This window comes from Staurois parvus, unplaced genomic scaffold (assembly GCF_062004578.1).
Source record: "Staurois parvus isolate SC_StPar_1 unplaced genomic scaffold, SC_StPar_1.0 ptg000395l, whole genome shotgun sequence".
Classification (NCBI taxonomy): Eukaryota; Metazoa; Chordata; class Amphibia; order Anura; family Ranidae; genus Staurois; species Staurois parvus.
The window spans coordinates 3,165,982-3,191,153 of NW_028318191.1; the positions used below are offsets into that span (position 1 = coordinate 3,165,982).

At 41.5% G+C, this 25,172-nt stretch overlaps 1 protein-coding gene across 1 annotated transcript; it reads left to right on the top strand.

Annotated features, from left to right (window-relative positions):
* The first annotated feature begins 4,745 nt into the window (after positions 1-4,745).
* LOC149455370 (interleukin-20-like) lies at positions 4,746-16,039 on the top strand. The gene is made up of 4 exons (XM_089686338.1): positions 4,746-4,901; positions 5,002-5,064; positions 9,759-9,905; positions 15,962-16,039. Exons 1-4 carry the CDS (start codon positions 4,746-4,748, stop codon positions 16,037-16,039), a joined length of 444 nt encoding a protein of 147 aa, XP_089542464.1.
* The last annotated feature ends 9,133 nt before the right edge of the window (positions 16,040-25,172 follow it).

Below are 25,172 nucleotides of genomic sequence, written 5' to 3' on the forward strand. Positions count from 1 at the left end.
TTGTTGATTCATGGAATTCTTGGGGATCAGGAAGGATTGTCTTTTTCCCATACTGGAATAAAGTGGACCATACTTCATAGGGATTTTTTTGCCTTCCTCTGGATCAACTGTGTGTATAAGATTCTATATATGAAGGTTTTCTATTTACAGCAGGGGTTTCCAAACTTTCTCTACAAAGGGCCAGTTTACTATCTTTCAGACTTTAGGGGGGGTCGGACCGTGGTCAGTGGGAGTAGAAAATATTTTGGCATTAATGGGAATAAACAATGTCGGCATCAATGGGAGGAATAGTGCTCCATCATTAGTGCCAGTGGTAGGAATAATGGCCCATTGTTGGTGCCAGTAGGGGGAACAGTACTCCATCATTGGTGTCATTGGGAGGAATAATGGCCCATTGTGGTGTCAGTGGGGGGAATAGTGCCCCATCATTGGTGTAATTGGGAGTAATATTGGCCCATTGTTGGTGTCAGTAAGGGGAATAGTGCCCCATCATTGGTGTTAGTGGGATGGATAATGCCCCATCATTGGTGTCAGTGGGAGAAATAGTGCCCCATCATTGATGTCAGTGGGAGGAATAGTCCCCCACTGTTGGTGTCAGTGGGGGGAATGGTGCCTTTTATCTGAGGGAAGAATAGTGCCCCAAGGGCCAGATAAAGATAAGCAAAGAGCCATATCTGGCCCCAGAGTCGCAGTTTGGAGACCCCTAATTTACAGTATTTATTTTATTTATTGTTTTGTTCTATTGGTTAAAATAGATGTATTTATTCAACCTGACTAACTATGTACAATGTATGGCACATACCTACAGTGGTCCAGGCTGGTCCAATGTGATTATGTAATGGCTCAAGCGATGTTATGTCCCAGAGTTCCCTGCGGCCACTGACATCTTTGAATAGCCGTCCACTTTCATTGGCTGGGAGGGGATGACATCACTCCTGTGCATGCACGTGCCCAGCTCACTGTACAGGGGCAGACAGGCAGGTAGGTAATTTTAATGCACAAGAGACAAAGCATGTCTCTTCTGTATTACAAATCCTGCCTGCTTGCCAATTCTTATTTTTCACCTAAAGCTTCACTGTCATTACCACAAATTGTTATTTGTATGACTGCATGGAATTGAGCTTTAAATATAAATTGATAAATCCTGATGAAAACCATGGTATCATGATTAGTAAATGCATTGCTAGAGTTTTGTGAAAAAGAAAAAAAGTTTTTAAAAGGCAGAGCATATTTAAATATTGTAAAATAGGGAATTAAAAAATGAAACTGAAAGTGAAAGTACCTTAATTCATTTCTAGGAATGATGGATAGCATTACCCACCTTAAAAAATTAGTAATGAAGATTTCCAGTATACACCTGAATTCTTCCTGCTGGAAGGAGTATAAATATGTACATATTTAGAAGATGTCAACAAATCTGCAGCAAAGATTCGACAATCCATAGGTAAGACATGCCATGTTACACACAGCTTATTCATTCAATTAGCTTCCAATGGTAATACTGTTGTCTCTAGATTGTAAGCGTGTATTTTTTTGGCTTTATTGTGTGTTGTTATTGCTGCACTTGTTTTGCTATACAACTATATGCACTTGCTTTTGATAAGTGTAAATTATAATGTAAATTATTACTAGGTGTGGTGAGTTAGTGTAGGCAAATCCATTCCATAGAATTCAAGAATCAGATGCACGTCACCTTTTTGTGCTTATTCACAATTGTATCACTAGTGGAACTGCACTATATCTGAGCACCACAAAGCAAAAGCTCTATTCAATTCATTTTTATTATAAAAAGCAAAATCACTTATTCATCCATGTCTCCATGCTTTATTTTGCTGAGAGTTACAGTTCCACTTTAAGATTACTAGGGGAGCCTGTTGTGAAACAGATATAAGCAGTGGGAAAAGGATGTAGAGCACACTCTTCGAACACGTTCCAGGCAACCTCAGTTCTTTCCCCGAGTGTAGCATTTTATTGAAGAGAGAGCGATGACTAATCCAACAGAATGTAACCAGAATAATATAAAAATACAAACCCAATGAGTCCCTTTATCTTCGCATTACCCCCTTTCCCTCATTCACTAAGAAGTGGAGGAAGCCATTGGATTAGCCAGATAAACTCTTTTGATCTTGTTGTTAACAAGCAGTTCTCCTTGCATACCACCTATCCTATGACAGTTGCACAAAAAGGTTTTCCTTTGAAATGCTTAAAGCAGGGTTTCTCAACCAGGGTTCCTCCAGAGGTTGCTAGGGGTTCCTTGAGCAATGAGCAATATCCACCTCTCAGATAGGTTCCTGCTGACTCCATTGATATTTTTAGCTATCTGTAAGGGGGTAAATCTTCTCAATGACCACAAGTGTAAAGAACATTCTTCCCACTGACCATCACACAAATGTATCATGAGCTGTAGATTCAGTAATTTTCAGCAGTGGTTCCCTGAGACCAAAAAGTAATTTCAAGGGTTCCTCTGTGTGGAAAAGGTTGAGAAAGGCTGGCTTAAAATATAACTGATGGCAAAGATTTTTTTTTTAAGTTTTGGATAGAGTGGAGAGGGATTAGAACACCTGACAGGTTTTTATTGCTGTCTGTGCCCCAGGTAGGGAGATTCACCCTTTCTTTTTGATATTTCTGGTATCATTATCACCTGGAGTGAAAGAAAATCCTAAATTTGGGTTGTCACCAGAACAGGAATAGAGGGGAAATCTTCCAAATAAGAACACTATTTCTGGTGACCATTAGGACAACTTGACTCGCCTTTACTTTGGAGGGACGTCCTCTCATTTCCTGTTTTGGCCATAGAACAGGAAGTGAAGGTTAATCTCCCCAATGGCAACTACGAAATCCGACAGGGGCTATAACCCTCCCTTAGTCTGTCCAAAATGAAAAAAAAATGATCATATCATTTATAGTCAACTATAGTATTTACAACCCTTGTAGCTGACTGCAGTCTGTATCACAGTAAACATTTGGCATACAACTACCATAATTTGCTGGTGCCATCATTTAGCGACAGATCATTCTGTCTGATCTGAGAGAGGGACAGTCTGTGATTCTATAAGTGCTATTAGCACACTGTATGACTTTGATTTTGTAAAACTACAATTGACTTTGCCTTTTTAATATATTTTGCTAAGCCATTGATTGACATCAAGAAACTAGACCACAATGTCCTAAGGAATTTGTAAATACAGGTCAAGCTGTTGCTGATAGACATCACTTTTCATTACATCCACATTTTTCGTTACCCTAATTAATAGGTTGTATACTTACTTTAAAGGTTCTACACTAATAAACTAATACACATATCAGGAATATCACATGGGGGTGTTGGATCCTACATAAAATTCATTCTCTGCTAGCACTTAAAAACAGGATCCTCATTGGATAGTATTCATATAACTATTTGGAGAGTGAGATTTCCTAAAAGGATGCCTACATGCAACTGGCAAAAACCACTTTGCCAAGTTATTAAAGTAGAATAGAGTAAGGGAGGGTTATAACTCTTGTAAGTTTTATTTTTTTGTCATCTGTGTCTCATAAGGGAGATTTCCTTTAACTTTTTGTCTCATATCTAAAACAGGAAGTTAGAGGAAATTTCTTCTATCACCAGGGTCAACTGAGCTAATGTCACACATTGGATGATTTCCCCTCCTGTTCTGGTGATAACCCACAATTTGGGATTTTTTTTTCACTTTTGGTGATAATAGTAAACAGGACAATAAGAGAGGATTAATCTCCCTAACAGGGCACAGACAGCAATACAAATCTGACAGGGGTTCTAATCCTTTCCATGTTTTCCAAAACTAAAAAAAGTTTGGCCTTTAGTTAATGTTTAGACTTCATGCACATGGTCATATAAGGTCCATGCAAAGCTTGTGTAATGCCTCTCCTGGGACCCGCTGCTGCTGTGTACAGCCACCCATTGAGATAAATGTGAATAGGCAGCTGTATGCAGCTGTGCATCAAGGTTTGCTTAAAGCACCCACATGTAGACTGACATATGCTCCGAATGCAGATAGCATATGTCAGCCAGCATGTGGGTCCTTTTGCAGATCCGTTGAAAGGAACAACCTGTCAACCACTACCACTCATCGCTTCTCCCCTATTGAATGGCAGGTTGGGCAGACAGATGATATAAAAAAGGGACAGGGTCTCCTGCTTGGCATTATATGGCCTGGTATAATTTGGGTGGTGGGAGGAGCACTTCACCCCCCCCCCCCCCTTCCTGGCCTGCTAGGCTTCATGCTTGAATAATGGTCTGGTATGAATCTTTGGCAAAGACCTCACACTTTTTTTTCTTATTTTTGCATGGGTTTTCTCCTTAAAATCCATATCAGTCCTGAAGGGTCTGCATTCCTACCAGACCTGAAGGAGATTCCCCGCTATGTAAGTGAATGGGGCTGTTGATGTCACTGTTTGGTAAGGCTTCACTCACTGGTGTCCTTAACAATCACTGACAAGGGGAAGCTGTTATATACTGAATAATAGCAGCAGTAATACCACTATTATATATGATGTTTGGCTTCCAACTGGTCTAGCTCAATCCTAGGTTACAATGCTGCAAAGACCACTTTGCTGCTAACTAAGCTATCAGTGTGGTTTTACATTTTAGCTTCAGTGCTTTTTTTTCTAGTTAAATTCTGTCTTAATTATACTGATAAAGCAAATAAATATTACTACAATATATGGAAATCATAAAAAAATATTAATTGCTGTTATTTCCTTAGGGTGAGATTGAATTCGCAAAAATGAAGAGATATTTGCTGAGCATTGCCTCTGTGTTTGTGATGTATATTAATATTGCTATGTCCAGGGTTCTGTCCGTACCTATATGTGAAGTATCTCCAACATCAGACCAAATTATTGAAATTAGAGACATTTATAATACAATACGCTCTTCAGTTGTAAGTATCATTTACAAACCTTGCTTTAGTTCCTTATGTCAAGTGCTGGTGAATGAAATTTCATCCCCATGACAGTAATCACACAATTTTTCTTCTTCAGCAATCTCAAGATAAATTTATTCATACCCAGACACTAGAGAAGTCCACCTTAGAAAACATTCCCGTAAGTATTCTTCTGCACATAAACTAACTTTTCAATTGCTCTTAACCAATGGCATAGGGAGTATTTGGATGACCCTTGCTCAATCACCTGGTTACCTCCCTCTTGTAACTGTGTCACCCATTTTAGAGTTGTTTTCATAGTGGTATATGTCTGGGCTCGTTTCAAACTCTGTAAACGTATTGCTGTGTTATCATCTTATGACTGCCCAGGTCTTATGACTTGAGTATGTCTATAATATAAGGACATTTCCAGAGACATCAAGAATATAGAAATTCTGTAAAATAATGCTTTGAATAATGTTGCCAGGGAATTTAGAAACATAGAAAAGTGACAGCAGAAAAAGACCGAGTGGTCCGTCAAGTCTGCCCGTTTTTTTTTTTTTGTATTTTTTTTTTTTCTGGGGGGGTTGTTTTTTGTTTGTTTTATAAAAAGTAAACAATTTAAGAAAAGCAACTAGAAATACTGTAAAGAATTTAGAAACAACTTAACCTCACTGTATCCAGCTACTGCTGTTCAAACTATGCACTTTTGTCCTGCTGCACTTCTGTACGGTTGCACTTCAAATGAGCAAAGTCTACAGAGTAAACAGTCTACAGATTATTTGTGTCTATGTTACTAGAGGAATATTAACCTATGATTGAACGGCAGGATTGTACAACTGATATAATGGCTAACGTTGTGTGATTTGTCTTACAACAGAGCTTATAAAACTATACCATCTAAAAGGGAATTTTGGCAGTCTTTTTGACTCCCCACATGTTTGCTATGGTCTGATGACCATACAGAAGTCACAGATTGATTTACCACCTACTGTATATCTGTGTACAGATATTTTATCCTATAAACATAAAATCTAAAGATGCATATCAGTCTATTGCATTCTATTAACTCTCTCCTTTCAGCGACTCAGCACTTTGTTGCCACTTCCTGTAGTACCTCAACTTTTTCTCTGTATCATCTGGTTTTACATACTCTGTTTTGTAATTATTCTCATATTTTTCTGCACCCCTTCCTGTGTTCTTATTACTTTTTATCATTGTTTAGAATGGTTTCCTGCAACTGTACCAGCACATATAAGTTATTACTGTCCCCCAATTAACCAACCAACCAACCAACCAACCAACCAACCAACAAATTCTATCCTAATGTCTCTGACAACTACATCCAACATGCCATTTGAATGCCTCCAAACTTTCTGAGATGAGAGGGGCAGCTGCTAGCAAAATGTATTTAGGCAATGGAAGCACCCCTCCCACACCCTCAGTTATGCAGGTCATTAAGAATGTATATGCCAAAAATATTATGTTATACCCACAAATGTTTTTTTCCACCATTGCTTTGCCTTTATACTTGCTTTTCAAAATAGCAAACAAGACAAAAAAATAAAGCCCAACTCCGGGCAAATAAAAATTATTTCCCTTGCCGTGTGGCTGTGCTCACACTGCAAGGGTTAAGTTCTTGTTTTGTCCAGGGGAAAGGAGAAAGCTTTATACTCACCTGATCCTCCACTCCATTGGCAAATGGCACTCCCCCACAATCGAGTGGTGGATTGTTCCTGCCGTCCCCACTTTCCGAGCAAGTCTATGGATCCTGTTGTGGGCTAAAGACTGCTAGAGCACGTGGGTATAGGAGCCGTAGGGACAGGTCTTGTGTGGGGTGGAGCACTATGGAGCCTGCTCTGGGTTTGACGATGTCATGACTCAAGACACCTTGTGTGTGGTGGTGTAGGAACTGCAGAGAACGGTTTTGTGTGGGGAGAATCAGGTAAGTCTATTTCCTTTCATCTCTCCCCTACACAAAAACGAGGAATTAATGAAAACTTTTTTTTTGCCCAGAATTCAGTTTTTTTTAAGAGACAGGATGAAAAATAGGATAATACTCTTAGTAGTTGAATAGTACATTTTTATAGATATCTGTACAAACAAAAAAGAGGGACAACTGAGGAGGACAGACAGAAAGAAGGACTTGTTTCCAAAAGAGGGACAGTCCTACCAACTAAGGGAGAGTTGGAAGGTATGTATTTGTCCATTCTACACAAAATGTCTGGGTAAAACATTGCCAACACTGGGTTCCTCCCTAGCATTTTTCAGGCTCCCAATTCATAGTTTGCACCCTTAATAACACAGAAGTGGTTCAAAGAAAGAATTCTTTACCCTTGTGGTGTCATTAAAGTAGATTTTCTGGATAATCTTAAGTAATCATAAAAGTCTTCCCTCCCCCCACCTAACACCCATACTAACTAACCTGCGGAAGAAAGATACACATACTTACCTATTTTCGGGACGTTCTGCTCATGTGGCCCACTCTCTGTGACTGCCAGTGCTGACTGCAGGGGAGAGGAGGGATTACTGACAATGGGTGGGATATGGGAGCCTATGGGTGACGTCTCCGCTTAACAATTACCAGCCGTTTTCAAGTGCTCTCTCAATTCCCCTGCAGCTATCGGGGGAGATCAGCTGACTGGACCAGAGTGGTCTGAAAATAGGAATGTACAGTATATACATCTTTCTTCCACAGGCTAGTTAGTATAGGTGTTAGGATGGGGGAGGGAGTGTTTTTAAGATTAGTTAAGATTATCCAGGAATTCTACTTTAGGGATGTTGTTACCATGCATGCAACACCCATAGTTCTTGCATGGTCCAATTGGCAAATCATCAACCCAATGTGAACTTCCACCAATGGCAGCACATTCTACAACAAAGCAAAAGAGGCCACAGTTTATGAACCACTGCTCTAAACTGACAAAAAGTATATCTCAATGGCTTACAAGCAAACTGCTGCCTTTTGCACATCACAATTGTTCATGTCACAGCTTGCTTTTTTCTGCCTTCTTATAACTTTCACTGTGAGCTCCCAACAAACTCCCTTTCCCCTTCACTGGAATGAGCAGTGCATGTTAGCTAGAGTTAGGCTCTTCTATGCCCAGTCCATCATAGAGCAAGCAAGAGAGGGTGGCTACATTCCTGCATACAGTGGGACCATGGAGATCGAAGGTAGCCACCATCTAACTTGAAGTCAGATCATAACAGCAAAAAAACCAGAAAATTGTGTCAAATATGCAATATTCCTTTGCTGGCACCAATCCATGGCAGCATACTGCCACATGTATGCAACAGCATGCATGCTGCCATGTTGGCACCAGGAAAATGGAAAATTGTATTAAATACTTACTGTAATTTTCTTTTCCTGGTGCCAATCCATGGCAGCATACATGTGGTAGCATACATGTGGTAGTATGCTGCCATGGTGGTGCCAGGAAAAAGTAATTTGTAGATTTGGAGGGGGGTGAAAGCAATAGAAGATTTTGAGTTAAGAATACATACCTGATTTTTTTGTCCCGTAATGTTTTATTGAAATATTTAAGGATTTTACAATATAACGAAGAACATAACAAGAAATGCAACAGTAAGTTGTCAACAAATACAATTGGGAATAAAAAAGAGGGGTAGTTTCCTCCCCCTGTTCAATACAAAAGATGCTAGGTTGTCCTCCAAAATACTATGTAAAGGATCTGTCCTGCCTGAATATAATACTTTTTTTGAACCAGAGTTTAGTGTCACTTTTAGTCCTAACTGCATAACACCAAAGCTACATAGTTTGTCTGGCTTAAAAAAGACAAAAGTCCATCCAGTTCAACCATTAAAAAAAAAAGTTATAATCCTATACCCACAGTTGATCCAGAGGAAGGCAAAAAAACCCAGCAAAGCACGATCCAATTTGCTCCTGCAGGGGAAAAAAATCCATCCTGATCCCCTGAGAGGCAATCTGATATTCCCTGGATCAACTTTACCTATAAATGTTAGTATCCAGTTATATTCCGTGTATCTAAGAAAGAATCCAGGCCTTTTTTGAAGCAATCCACTGAGCTGGTCAGAACCAACTCTTGAGGAAGTCTATTCCACATTTTCACAGCTCTTACTTTGAAGAAACCTTTCCATGTTTGTAGATTAAATCTCTTTTCCTCCAGATGTAAAGAGTGCCCCCTTGTCCTCTGTGATGACCTCAGGGTGAATAACTCTACACCGAGTTCAATATATGAACCACTGATGTATTTATAAATGTTGATCATATCCCCCCTTAATCTCCTCTTCTCAAGAGATAATAAATTCAGTTCCTTTAATCTTTCCTCATAGCTGATCTCCTCCATGCCTCTTACCAGTTTGGTTGCCTTTCTCTGTACTTTCTCCAGTTCCCCAATGTTCTTTTTGTGAATTGGTGCCCAAACCTGAACTGCATATTCCAGATGAGGTATAACTAATGATTTGTACCGGGGCAATGTGATATCTCTCTCTCTGGAGTCTATACCTCTTTTAATACAAGAGAGGATTTTGCTCGGTTTAGAAACCGCATCTTAGCATTGCATGCCATTATTAACCTTGTGATCTACCAGAACTCCCAGATCCTTCTCCACCATTGAAATAAGAGAGAATAACATAGAGCAAAAAAATTCTAAGCAATTAAAACAATTAAACTCCACTTTTTGTGTATAATTTTGCTATCATCATATCATAGAGTATCACAACTAACATATCTAAATCATGCTGCTACCAGTACTGTGCATGTTTGTGAGCATGAGCACAAAAATATTTGGCATTTTTGTCTTTATATTGCCCTCTGCTGGACGAAATATTGAAACCTATTTACATTTTTATCCATCTTGGTGATCATAATGTGTCATCATTGTGTCTTTCTAGCCATCTGATCAATGCTGTTTCCTGCAAAGAATTCTTCATTTTTATATGACCAATGTCTTCAAACATGATTCTTTGTTGGATATGTATATTCAGGCCAGCGCTAGCAAGATTGCAAACTCTGTTTGTGCACTCAGTAAAGTTCCTTGTGTAAGTACTAAACGTTTTCTTTTACTACATCTCCTTAACAATAAATAAAGTATAACTAAAGGCAAAACATTGTTTTTTTTTTAGTTTTGTGTAGAGTGGAGAGGGATTAGAGCTTCTATCAGATTTTTATTGCTGTTTGTGTCCCCCATTACAAGATTTACCCTCACTATCTGTCCATTGTACTGCTATCACTAAGAGTGGAAGTGAAAGAAATACCAGATTAGGGGGCTTGGTGGGGAAAGGGGTAGCCGGGGTTCGAATTAATGTGATATTAAAGGTTGTTTTTTTTAAAATAACAAGCATGTCACACTCACCTGCTCTTTGCAATGGTTTTACACAAAGCATTTTCAAACCTCCTCTTCTTGGTTCCCTGCCAACACTTCTGGCTGCTTCCTCCTGCTGAGTGCCCCCATAGCAAGCTGCTTCCTATGGAGGCACTCGTGCGTGTTTTCTCCCGAGCCCTGTTCTCCCATAGACACACAGCTCAGCCCTACCCCCTCCTCACTGGCTGTAAGTGACAAGCAGTGAGAGCCAATGGCTGTGAGCCAATGAAGAGGGAGAGAGCTGCTGTTCTCATGCACATCACTGGATCGAGATCAGGCTCAGGTAAGTATTGGGGGGGCTGGGGTTAGGAGCTGCACATAGGATGCATGAAGGAAAACCCACTGTCTTTCTCAGTACTGATTCTTTACCAGTCTTTGGCTCTCCATCACCTGCCATCTTGGATATGGGCCGTGTCCCAGGAGGTTGCAGGTGGGGGACTCCATGCCAAGCTGAGGAATTTCTCGCCTAGGGGAGAATTGTTGAAGTGGGAGTGGGTACCGGTCACAAAAAATGGGATATGCCCCCCCCAAAAAAGCAACTATGTTAGAGGAAGTGGGCAGAAAAGGATTAGTAATAATTTTATTTTGAAGTGAAAATCTATTTTAAAGCACAGTTTCAGCCGTTTAATTATTTGTTTTTCTAAAGGCACCCACTGGAGAGTGGCAGCTTATGCAATGCAAGTTGAGATCACCTGTACTTATAATCCTTTGCTTTTCTTATAAAAAAAGAAAATACTTACTGCACCCTCATATGGTGAACGCTGTCATCTTAAGTATGCAAACCTGAATCCCGCTCGGACATTCTTCTGGGAAATTGTGCAGCTGGCTACCCAGCATGAACTTCCTGTTCTCACGCCTGCGCAGTGTAAAGAATGCGCAACACTTTCTTGGGCTTGCGCAGTGTGAAGAAGGCACTTTCTCATGCCTGTGCAGTGTGAAGAAATCCCCGCGATTGTGTAACTTCCGATCTCATAATAATGCGAGATTTCGGTACCAGGCATTCCCTAGGACTGCTGTGATAGATGACACCAATATGCCAGAAGCCCTAGGGAATGCTGATGATAACCAGGACCGGAAGTGGAGACACAAATTATCGATAAAAGGCATTTAGGAATAAATATATATATATATATATATATTGCCAAAACGGGATGTGAAGAGGGAGACCACTGCCTTTCAGTGGAGAAGTGGAGAAAAGAAAAAGGCTGGAACTCTGCTTTAAGTCACTTTAAGGTAGCAAAGCATGCTGGGATTTCTAATAGAATAGACAATGGTCCAATCCTTGTTGACAGAACAGTATAGAAATTGTTCCTCTTCTGATTTTATCTGTGTGTTTTTAGCATAAAAGCTGTTAGAAACAACCTTCAGAAAGCACAGAAACTGCTTAAAGTTCAATTTTGATTGGCTGCAAGTTGCAAATAGAAAATATCAATAACTAATATTTAGTTATAGTTCATTTAAAAAGACATCTGAAAAATGTTAGTACTAAACACAATTAATAGAGAAAAAAACTTTCCTTCATATTTATTTTATTTGTGTTCTTTTAAAAGTACCTACAAGCTATTTTTTGTGGGCAATACATTTGTATTGCCCACAAAAATACATACTGTAAATGCTTGCTGCAAGATTGTGACGCATTAGCACTTTTTGAACTACAGACCTTTTATCCAAGTTATGGTCTAGCTAATAGTACTTAGTACGTTAAACCTTATTAGTTCTGTCATGCTGAAGATGTTCACAGCAGCTTGTACAGTTTTATTGAGTGTTAGGCATATAGCCCAGCATTTATAGCCACATGGAGAACTCGGGTAAAAACGGTAACCTTAATCTAATCACCATGGAATGTGGCAAGGCAGATGTTGATTGTTGAACAAGATGGGAAATGTGCATGTTTGTGAAATGACTGTAATTACATAATCCATTCCCATGGTGCCAATCTGTGAGTGGCAATTAAGTAGCTAAAGGTGTGAATTGTTGTTAAATTCAAAATGAAAAAATAAGGAGTGCTAAATAACCAATCATCACATATCACACAGGTTATATATAAAGTCTATATATAAAGTCCGCCTTAATCCAAATAATTGAATTAATCCAATGCATAAAGATTAAATGTATGATTCTTCCACTATGCTTCAGTGTATTCCAACACCGCGTGTAATCAACAATAAAGGCCTCTTACAAAATTTGTTGGACCGTAAAATTATAAATTGTCATCGCTTTTGGGTCATACACCTTCCACCACTCTTTTCATAAGATCTGCAGATCAGCACACTCCCATTCAAAGTAGTTCATGGTTGAAAGAAACATAAACACTTCCATATTGTAGCAGGTTTTAAAAAAATCCTTTAGTGGACTAAAGTATAAAGTCAACAGCAGGGGTGGACTGACAACTCATGGGGCCCCCGGGCAATAGGGGATCATGGGGCCCCTGTGTCCTTGCCCAAACTCAAAAAAGCCTATGAAAAAGGTACCAGGGGCATCTCATGGGGCCCCCTACTGACTCCGGGGCCCTCGGCAGTGCCCGAGTTTCCGAATGGTCAGTCCGCCCCTGGTCAACAGGATATAAATAGCAAATTCGCTTGTAATCAAACAGATGAAAATAAGCAAGCTGATACTTACAAAAAACATCGGCTCCAACCGACTAGCCTGCGTGATGTCATCACGTTTAAGCCACGCTCTACATGTTTCTTCGTAAACAACGTCTTTGGGGGAAAAGGCTATGGTCCAACAAATTTGGTAAGATACCTTTATTGTTGATTACACACGGTGATGGAATACACTGAAGCATATTTATACGATTGGAAGAATCAAACATTAAATCTTTATGCACTGGATTAATTCAATTATTTGGATTAAGGAGGACTTTATATATGAACTTTATATGTAATCTGTATGATATGTGATCATTGGTTATTTAGCACTGCTTATTTTTTTTGTTTTGCACTTGTTAATTGGTGTTACAATTGTATAGTATCTGCTGTTATACGTTGCCACCTCATCCTTTGAAAACCGAACATATATTAATGACACAGGTTCTGTGGCTGACTAAGGTGGTAATTAAACTCACTTAGTGCCTTATCTGCATTAAGACTAGTTTCACATCTCCGCGTTCCTGCGTGCCCTGTGGGCCCGAGAGCCCATTCATTTGAATGGACTCCCGTGTCCCAGGACACACATGGAAGAAGTCCCTGCACTTTTTTCGGAAAATGCAGCCCACGCGGGAAACTTAGTTCCCAGCACGGTTGCGATTCTAGTGCAGACGGCGTACCATTAGAATTAATGGCACCTGCCCACAGGTCTGCATTCCTCTGTGCGTTGGTGCGGCTGCACAGATTTTTGTGCGGTTCCGCAGTGGCACCACCCGCACAGATGTGAACCAGGGGTAAATTAGTCTCAGAACCTGAGTAATTAATATGTGTTCAGTTTTAAAGGGATGAGGTGGAAACCCTAGGTATCATTATATGTGGGTGACAGGTCCAAGATCCCTATTTTCACTGACATTTGAGCTCTAAAAATATGCATATACAAATAGTTGTCCTCTAGTATGTATTTTTAATGTCTACGTTGAGGAATTTCTTTAAAGGTTGCTACAGGTATACTGTATGTCCTGTTTCCATCTCTGCTCTTAAACAACTAGTACCGTGGTTACTGTTATCTATATTTATCTTAAAGAACCAGAAGTAGGTTTGATGTTCCTGCTAATTAGGAATTTATGAGAAAAGTAGCATAAATAGTGATTGCGATATACAAATCTTTTTCAGTGCATTCGAACAGTATTTGGGAAAAAAAATGTTTCTCCTGGATTCTACTTTTCCTTTGTTGCCTGCCAATACTGCTGCCAAAACTGCTCCTAGGTGTCATCTTTTCATGTTCAGTTTGTTAATTATTCTGTTCTTGCCTGTCAATTTGGTACTTTGCTTTAGTTATTTGCTTGCACATCTCCATCTTGCCCTCTTGAGGGTGCTCATAGACTTAAGATGGTTAACAGAAGATCCAATAGCCATATGATCACTCATGACAATTGAGGTTTAAACATGCACAATCCCAGAAACCAGAAATTAATGTTTATAGCCTGTGCAAACACCACCATTGTCAGCCTTATCCAAGGACAACAGTAGCAATTATTAGAAAGTTCATCCCAGCTGATCAACTGATTTCTCTGTTCAGATTAGTTGTGAATGGCATGTCTACATAAAATGTGGTAGTCTATAGACGCAAACATTTCCTTAACCTACCATTGTCCTCTGGAATGAGCATTTATCATATTATGTCCATGTGTACCTTTACAAAGCTCTGTAACTGACTATAATGTTAATGGAAAGATATTCCTCTAATAATGTGGGCAGTTTCTTTGACATCTCTGCAGCAGAAATATTTTTATGTTTTATGAAAGTAACAATCTTCAAAAATATGTTTTTTTCCTTAGCAATTCAGCAATGATTGCAAGACTAGCACTATGACTATGAAGAAACTGGAAATCATAGAACGTAATTTTAAAAAGGTGAACGTTTTTTATTAGTTACCTGGCTTTTCTAGGCATTACCATAAAATACTCACCTCTAACCTGATAAGCAAATTGATATACTGGTATTAAGTTGGCCATACATAGATCAAAATTTGGCCGGTTCAGCAGGGACCAAATAAATTTCGATCCATATATAGGCACCCTGGTTGTACAGAAGTAAATTCTTTAGATCAGCTTGTGTGCAACTCACCTGTGAGGTCTTTCCTGAATGAATAATCAATATTCTCTGAGAATCATCAGAGAAGGCTCGCTGCCAGCAGAATACAATTGCACTTTGGGATAGATTCCCCCATCTGCAATTTAAAAATACTGTAGCCCAAATGATGGTATCATGTTGACCTTTGCAGTAGAGAAATTTCTTTTGTTCATTGCGAATAGAAAATTAGTTATTGTTACTTTATCCCTTGCTATCCCAGTAGCCAGCACTCTTCTCCTCTCTCCGATACTCTGGGTTGTAGGTGGGCCCTTGATGTCATCACTTACAATGCAGGACTGCTGGTCGTGCATTGTACATGGTGCCATCAGAATTTCTGTGGCTGAGGGAGCGGGAAAAATAAGAGACTTTGAGGGAACAGTCATGCAATTGGGAGGAATCCTGTGGGTTCAAGGAATAGAACAATTATAGCTGCTTTTTGACAGAGACAAGCATTTATCACTTGCAGCGCTGAGGCGTGATCCCCACTGCAATGGTCACATTTTATTTTTACTAGAATTTAGTATTAAAATTGTTTTTCTTATGTGACAATCATTCCTTTCATGTAAATAATAATACTTTCATTTGAAATTTAATTGAAATGTAAAAGTTTGGCTTGATCTGATTTTGTAAAATGAACAGCATTACCTTACATTACTATGTTTATTTCTTATTTTCTTGTTTTATGCAAATTTATATTGAGGAAAAATGGAGGGTGGTTTTACTGACCTCTCCTTCTAAAAATTCTATTTGCATGGCTGTATTGCTGTTCCACTAGCTTTCGTGTATTCAGAACAAGTATGGAATTATACTATCATTCTGACTTTCCTGATCTCTAAGCTTCTTTCAGGCCACTGAATCAGAAGTTTTTGAGGACAGAGACAACCAGGCAGCTAGAGTTTTTCTGGAGGTTGAAAAACCAGGCAGTGTCCATACTTATCTCAGCATATTTTACTGATAATAGTTCATGACTTTTACATTTTAAATTATTAAATGTATGTTTTTCTTTTTTCAGTTAAATCTTCATGAAGCTGTAACAAAAGCACTCAGAGAGCTTGATATTCTTCTCACCTGGATGGAAAGTCTGCACTAATTTAAATGTATAGTAATTTTAAATGTATTTTTAATGATTTATTACTTTTAGGACTAATAAAATATTTTGTTTAATATATCTCTTTTTTTAATGATTGGGTATATATTCAATATTAAATATGAATATTTGGCATTTGTATGTTCTGCTAGCAATTGGCTTTCCACACTTTGCAGGAAAATGCATTTGTTTATACAGCTCAATGGTAAAAGCTCCAATTCACACACTAAATCAGAGAAGCAACTACTCCTTGACTCCCCACTGCTGTGTCCCCTAAAAAGATTTTTAAAAACCCACAATGTTTTGTGAATTCTGGTGGACCTTGTATTGAACATTTAGCTAAAAGAGACCTTATATAAATAATACAAAATAGGGATATAAATCACCAGTTTGCAAATTTCTAAAGTTAACAAATCAAACCACCATTGATGAAAAAGCATTATAGTTTTTATGTAAGTATTCATTGGATCAAAGGCATTTAAACAGAATGGGAGTAAAGTGATCATAAACAGATAAGCTTGTGTTGCCCCAAGGTTTATTCTTATTAGAAAAAGCAACAGAGAATGAAGAACAAAATGTAATTTATTGAAGATATGCAGACCTTAGATGTGATGGCTGCATTTTTTTTCTCAGATTTTTCAATTACCTGCTGCATAGGAGGGAGATGTGCTGTAATCCACAGAGCTGGGCAGGGTTAATAATACTTTCTGAGATTTGATTGTAGCAGAGGTACTAGTGAACAGGATGTTATAAACTCATTTTTATCAAGAAAGAAAACACAGGAAAAATGTACGCATTGTAGAGATGCACTGAATATATTTTTTGTTTTATTTTGCCTATACATACATCCTAAATTAGTGCATACTTAATGTAATGGGAAAGTTCTAAGGAAAGTCTACTGAAGTCCACTAAAAATTATGTTAGGTTCCCATTCCCAGACATAAGTTGAAAAAAAATTCCCCAGTCCTCCTTAAAGTATTGAACTTATCTGTCCTCAATTCAGTGTAGAGCGGCCCTCGTGAGGGCCACTGTAGGACACAGGCCCCCAAAGGTTGCCCTGACCTTGCAAGCCGCCCGACACCTCTGTCACCCTGGGTTCAGACAGACAAAGGAGTATTTAGTAAGAATTGTTCAGTCAGAAGACAGTAAATAATGTTTACGCAAATATTTCTCAATGTAACCACCACCTAGTTGGGCTCAGTGCGTGACCACAGGTGGACTTGGCAGAGATGAATACAATGATTCAAACAGTATTTCAAATATGCTCTGTGGAAACCTTTGACCCCAAGCATGAAAGTAAAAGGAAACACTTCTCAGTGTCAGCCTGCTCCTTTAAAATCCTGATGCCACATGTCCAGAAATAACAACTCACTTTATAAGAGCTAAATGTATGACCTATGCTACAGACAAATTCTAAACAGAGTCCCCCCTTAACATATGCACAAATATAGGCACCAAGTCCTTGGCTTGAGGAGTGTAAAAGAGAGTCTTGGCGGAAGAGTGTCTTGGATCTTCAGCTAGCTCAATAAGGGCCCAAAGAGATTGCTGTGCAATGGCAACCAGAGTGGGGTGCCTGACCTAGTTCCTTGCAACACTGGGATTCTGCTGTGACTTTGGCGTTGATGATGTGCGTGACTCTGTTTAGTCAGTCTGCCAACAGGAAGCTGGAGATGGATGATCTGCTTGCAGGTCCGTAGCCCACCTACCAAAGATCCTCCACACCATGCAGACTGTGCAGCTTACTCAAATCTTCACAGCAGCTGGGTTCCTCCTCTCAGCTTCAGCCCATGGTTCCAAGAGTAAGAGCTTTCTCGAGAGTCCGATATATATATCCTCTCGCAGCATTCCACTTCTCTTCCTCCAGCCGGCTGCAGCTTGTAGTTTGCAACAGTATGGGTTCCCTGGAGCTTGTAGTTCACAACAGTATGGGTTCCTCTCAGCCTCCTGGATTACATGTCTCCCCTCTTTCTCGGAGTCTCTGAACACAATGTCACTATTACAACTAAACACTAGAGAGAGCATTAATTCAACATACAGTTGTTCCTATTATGAATGTCTTGCGATGGCACAGGTAAGCTAGCCACCACTGGGCTGCATAAGCAAAATAATACCAAAGAGGCTCTGCATGCATTCTGGACTCCTACTAATTCCTATAGAACAGTGGTCTCCAAACTATGGTCCTTGGGCTGGATGTGGCCCTTTGCTTGCCTTTTCTGGCCCCTGAGACATTATTCCTGCCACTGACACCAATAATGGGGTATAATTCCTGTCACTGACACAAACAATGGGGCACTATTCCTTCCACTGACACCAATGTCAGGGCATAATTCCTTCCACTAACAACAAAAGTGGGGTACTATTCCTCCCACGGACACCAACTATTTCTCCACCTAATACCAAAGATCGGGTTTTGTTTATTCCCACTGAGCACAGTACGCCCCCCTAAAGTCTAAAGGACACTAAATTAGCCCTTTCTTTAGAAAGTTTGGAGACCCCTGCTATTGAACAGTTCCGCAAGTTGTGGTCATATGTCTAGCCTGTAGATGCCACTATTACAGTTGGCAAATGTATATTATTTTATATAGCCTATACAAGTTAGTTCTAGTTTCTGTTCCTGTTTTATGGATGTCTGAATTTGTTATTAAAGCACCCGATAACTACTCTGTCACTACAAGATACTGTGTGTACAGATGATCCCCCCCCCCCCCAATTGAACCCAGGCAGAATTTCCATCCCTAGTAGTTATAGTGATGCTTTTTTTTTGCAGCTTGTGTTAGTAGCCACTCCTGCTATCCACTGAAAAGTACCCCTGCTCTTTAATAACCTTCTCCCTCTTCCAGAAAGAACTTTTATGCTCTTCTACTGCTGTTTTTTATTTTTTGCTACACCATCACGGTTGTTATGATGCCAGTGTCACCAGCTCCCTAGTAGCCCTAAGCAGGAACCTGTCAAATTTAGCAGCAGTAGGAATATAGGTTCAGCTTTGAACAAGCAGGATTCAGTCCCAAGTCCCAACATAAGTTCGGACCAAACCAGCAGCTCATCCCTATTCCTGCAACAAGACCGAAATTAAGTGTTTGAACATTTCTGCCAGTTAGCCAGTTTCAAGAGTTCTGCCAGGATTAGTGAAGGAGGATGAATAAGGCACGTGAGCAATGTTGCCTTTTTTTCTGACATCAAAAAACATAAAAAAAAAACACTGAGGCACTTTTCAAACACAACGAACAGCTGCAGAAGAAGTAAACCGCAGCAGTTTCCAATTTCGTTCTGGTTACAGTAGGGGCGGTGTGGTGTGCGATTCAGCACATCATGCTGCTCCCTTTGTTTTTTCTCACTCAACTTTATTTGAAGTATACAAAAGTACACTTTACTCGTGTCACTCTATAGCAGCATGTTGCAATCCACTACTGTAAAGTGATATACAATCCTGTATGATGTGTGCAGCATGTCTCGCAGCTCCGGGCTGTGCTGCAGTGTGAATAGGACACACATAAAACTATTGTTTTCTGTGTGTCCTTGCGGTGACCAGCATTTTACACTTCAGTAAAATGCTGGTCACAGCACATAGTGTGAATTCACCCTTAAATTTGTGAGCTAAACCCCCAGCTGCTACATAAACATTTGCCACACCCTCTTGATACAAAAGCTTAACATGTAAATAAAAGATGTATTGCTTATCTATATACCGGTAAGTAAATAAACACACCCCACCACCACTAGCGATATAAAGTACATAAGCTAAAGCGCTAAAAAAAGTAATAAAACATATAATGGACAATCTTTCACCATAAAATTAATATTGTAAAGAATTATAAAGATAAATCCAAAAGTATTTTTTTATCTCAAGATAAAGTCTCTCTAAGTGTAAGGTTAGTAGTAGGTGTTGCAAAAACTTTCTACATCCAGATAAAAATAATCCTTTTTATATCCACCTGCCTTCCAGAAGATATACCCCCCTTCATGACCGGGCCATTTTTTTTCTATATGATGTTGCTCTACTTTAACTGACAATTGTTCGGTCACGCAACACTGCACACAAATGACATTTATAACATTTTTTTCACACAAATAAAGCTTTCTTTTGGTGGTATTTGATCACTGTTGTTTTTTTGTGTTATAAATGAAAAAAAGACAGAAAATTAAAAAAAAACAATATTTTTTACTTTTTGCTATTCAATGTAAGAAAAAAATTAAATGGTTTGTGTGAAAGCTATAGTGTCTACAAACAATGGTATATGTACTGGATTTTTTATTTATTTATTTTTAATGCTAATAATGGTGGTGATCAGCGGGACTGTGATAGTACGGTGGGTGTCTGACCCTGACAGTGGGGGGGAACTGACTAACTGACACGGACATCTCCAGTGACATTAATACAGTGATCAGTGCTAATAAAAAACACTGTCACTGTACTAATGACACTGGGGTGATCAAAAGGTTAACTGTGTGTTAGGGAGTAATTTTACAGTTTACTGTGTTGTGTTTTACTAGGGGATGTGCTGTTTTTTAGCTCCCTACAGGGAGATAAAAACCAGTACATCCCCACTGACAGGAGAGAGCTCTGTGTTGTTTACATTCACAGATCTGTCTCCTGTCAGTTGCTCTGCCGATCGATGATTGACATCTACAGGAGCCACCTACGGGATAGGCAGGGGGGAGCTAAAGTAGGTTTTCTCAGTTAGAAAGGCTGAATAACAGTGTGGGCTGAGCTAGAGGGTTATGTTAGCTCAGGGCTGATAGGCTCTGAAGGTCAGTTCCCTGATACCTCCCCGTGCTCTGGAGATCTTGGAGAAGATTCTAGAAGCAGTGGGCAGGGGTGAGGAGGGGCTGGCCTGCACACTTAGGGGACCCTGGCCAATCCCCATGCAGGGGGCCTGGCATGGGGCCAGGGCAGCCCTTAAATGTGAGAGAACAAGTAGAATATGAAGTGAGAGGCTGGAGAGCAGGGGCCTAGGAGGGGGCCCAGATGGGAAGGGCTGGAAAGGAGGAAAGCTCAGGACCTCATTGCGCCCTTCCCCCCCCCCCCAAGTGAGGAACATCTGTACAGCAGGGGAGAGTGGCCCAGCAAAAGACCTGAGAGCAGCTACCAACCCATCAGCTCACAGACGGAAGACTGACTGAGTAGACTATCACCCCCTGGGCCAGAAAGGAGAAGGACCACTCTAATGGGAAACAGGATTATCTTGCTACCCGGGACTGTCTTATAGTTAAAGTAACAGGAACTAGATCCCCTGCCAAAGGATTCCTTCAGACAGCTGGATAGAGGAGTACCTTGGGTCTGCGGTGGTACACCAGGAGATGCTGGCCAGCTCTCCAAGAAGAGAATTTTGCTGTTAAAGAGACTTGTACATAATTCTAGGAAGATTGTCCTCAGTTGCCATTCCCTTGGGCATCCCATACACCCCTTACCCCATCCAAGTTCAAATCCCCAAATTCAAATTAAAAAAAAACAAGCTCAAGAACTGGTCACTGTCTGTGTGAAAAATGTGCATTGCCTGGCTGTGCAGGACTACAGGGGGACCCAAATTTACAGCAATACCTAAGGGAGTAGTGCTACACGTGATTCTGCACAGAATGACTGCCGTGTAGCAGTATAACTGCTATAGACTGGTCGGCAAGTGGATATCCACCTATTTTATTTAATTCACACCTCCATCTAAAACTGAAATGTTATTGACCAGAAAATTTTACCTTTCTGTTTCAGGAAAGGTAAATAGAGCTTTGTGGGACATCTGTAGCAATAATTCTCCCTTAGAATCTGTTCCTCCTTAATTTCACATCTCAGATTTTATTACATTTCTATTTCAATATTAATACAACTTTTATCAGCACTGCTTCAGTAGAATTGGCTCCCTCCTCTTAAAGTGGAACTATAGTGTATCTGAGGACCACAAACTGGAAATGCTCTTTGGTTAATTTTTAACATTAAAAGTAAACTTGCCCATCCATCCATGTTTCCTTGCTTTATTTTGCTGAGAAATCATTTTAAAAAACACCCCCTAGCATTTCTGGTTGTGGCCATTTTGAGTAAGGTCAGATGATTCATGTAGCATTTACTTCCTGGAATCCATCTGTCCTTTGCTCAGGCATGAAGATAGGAGAGTATGCTTAGCTGAGAAAAACCCTCCTCCCCTCCTGAAGACTCTTGGGATGTATGACATCATTTGCCTAGGCAAGAAAACTAGGAAGTAACTGCCGAAATATAAAAAAAAGTTTGAAACAAGTAAATATGATATACTTTCCTATCTATTTACTAATGTTGGCAGTAGAGATGAGCGAAGTATTCAAAAATTCGATTCGGCTGATTCGGCTTCAGAGAGCCTTTATATTAGTGCAGAACACTGTACCTTTAATTTAAATGCCCTTGGAGTCTGCTGGGGAAGAGAAATAATACTGTCAGTCAGTATGACATGCAGATGAGTGCCGTCGATCTTAGAATCACCGCACACTTCACTCATTTGGGCAGTCACGGGGCCAAAACCAGAGTGTGGAGCCACAGTGTGGCGGTGGAGGCAGCAGCAATGGGAGGCCATACAGCACCCTATGACAAAAATGGAACCCACCAGCAGTGTGAGGAGACCTGAAAGTGGCACATGGCAGAGTGTGGCGATGGAGACAGCAGCAATGGGAGGCCATACAGGGACCCATGACACACTCTGGACCTGGCAGCAGCATGAGGAGGCGGTACAGGGGCCCATGGCAGATTACAGGCCTGGCAGCAGCAATGGGAGGCCCGTAATCTGCCAGCACCCTATGACAAAATGGAACCCACCAGCAGTGTGAGGAGACCTGAAAGTGGCACATGGCAGAGTGTGGCGATGGAGACAGCAGCAATGGGAGGCCGTACAGGGACCCATGACAGATTACGGGCCTGGCAGCAGCATGAGGAGGCGGTACAGGGGCCCATGGCAGATTACGGGCCTGGCAGCAGCAATGGGAGGCCCGTAATCTGCCAGCACCCTATGACAAAATGGAACCCACCAGCAATGTGAGGAGACCTGAAAGTGGCACATGTTTGGGGCATGATTCATGGCGGATTTAGTCAGTTGTGTCAGGAACTGGTGGTTTGAAATGCAGACTAATCCACGCCTGATTCATTTTCACAAACATGAGTCTCTCCACACTTTGGGTGGACAGTCGTGTCCTCCGCGGAGTTACAATACCTCCTGCCGCACTAAACACGCGCTCCGATGCCACTCTACTGGCCGGGCATGACAGCCTTTCAAGGGCAAATTCAGCTAGTTGGGGCCAAAGGTCAAGTTTCGTTGCCCAGTAGTCAAGGGGATTGTCTACCTCGGTTGGCAGGGTGCTGTCCAAGTAGGCCCAAGCCTGTTGTTTGAGGTCCTGCTCCAGGTCCACCTGATGCTGCTGCTGCTGCTGCGGCTGGTTAGTAGTTTCCTCACTGCGCTGGTGAAGAAAGCTACTCATCATCGACTGCAGACTGAGGCAGCCGCTGCTGGTGGAGCTGCCACTGCTCCTACCACCCCACCCCTCCCCTGCTGCCATGGCAGGGGAACGCGAGCGCACAGGGCCCACAGTGTCTGAGGATGGACGTTGGCGCAGAAAGGCAGAGACCAACTGACTACATAGGTGGTTTTTATAGTACTTTATTTTGGCCTCCCTCTCAGCAGGTGTGAAAAAGGCCACCATTTTTGAACGGTAGCGAGGGTCCAACAAGGTGGACAGCCAAAAGTCATCCCTCTGTCTGATGGTTATTATTCGGCTGTCGCTACGCAAGCAACCGAGCATGCTATGGGCCATTTGTGCCAAGGAATGTGAGGGACTCCCTGCCTCCATCTCCACAGCATACTGCCACGGTGCGTCTGGGTCCTCTGTCTCCTCCTCCTCCTCCTCTACCAGATGCTCCTGCTCCTCCACTCCTGTCTGCTGAGTGGAAAAAACACCCATTTCACTCAATAATTCCTGAGCACAAATGTCCTCCTCTACCTCCTCCTCTTCTTCCTGTCCTGCCCCCACAGGGGTCATGTGGCGTTGAGATCTGTGCGCCACGTCTACCGCACCCTGACCAGCCATTGTTAACAGCATTTGTTCCAGGACGTGCAACAGAGGAATGACGTCGTTCATCCCATAGTCCTGCCGACTCACGAATAGCGTGGCCTCCTCAAAGGGCCTGAGCAAGCGGCAGGTGTCACGCATGAGCTGCCAATGGCTGACATCGAAGTTACACAGGGGAGTACCTTTATCCGCTTGTGACATCAGGAAATCGGTGATGGCCTTTCGCTGTTCGAAAAGGCGGTCTAACATGTGTAGGGTTGAATTCCACCTTGTTGCAACGTCGCAGATCAGGCGATGCTGTGGAATTCCGTTCTGCCGCTGCAGCTCAAGGAGGGTGTGCTTTGCGGTGTAGGAATGGCTGAAATGCATGCAAAGTTTACGTGACATTTTAAGGATGTCTTGCAGTGGGATGGTGGATTTTAGGAACTGCTTGACAACCAGATTGAACACGTGAGCCATGCATGGCGCATGGCACAACCTTCCTTGACGCAGAGCAGACACCATGTTCTTTCCGTTGTCGGTCAACATGGTTCCGATTTTCAGTTTGCGCGGAGACAGCCATCTGTCGATTTCTCTGTTCATTACACTGAGAAGTTCCTCCCCTGTGTGACTACGTTCGCCAAGGCATACCAGGTGCAGCACAGCGTGACACCGTTGCGCCCTGCACATGTGATATGCCGGTCGGGTAATGGGACTTGGCACGGGGGTGGCGGCTGAGGACACGGCGAAAGAAGAGGTGGTAGAGGCGGACATCTTTTGTGGACCAAGGACGTGCAAACGTGGAGGCAAAAGCGGCGTGACCTGTCCAAGTTGCTGGTGCGGCTGTGCCGGCACCACGTTCACCCAGTGGGCCGTAAATGACATGTACTGTCCCTGACCGTAGTTACAGCTCCACACGTCGGCGCTGCCGTGCACTTTGGCAGAGACCGACATGCTCAAAGACTGGCCCACCATCTCTTCTACATGTGAATGCAGGGCTGGCACTGCCTTTTTGGCGAAGAAATGACGGCTTGGCACTCTCCACCGCGGCGCGGCACAAGCCATCATTTCTCGGAATGGTGCTGAGTCCACCACTTGGAAAGGGAGGGACTGCAGCACCAGCAACTTGGACAGGAGGACG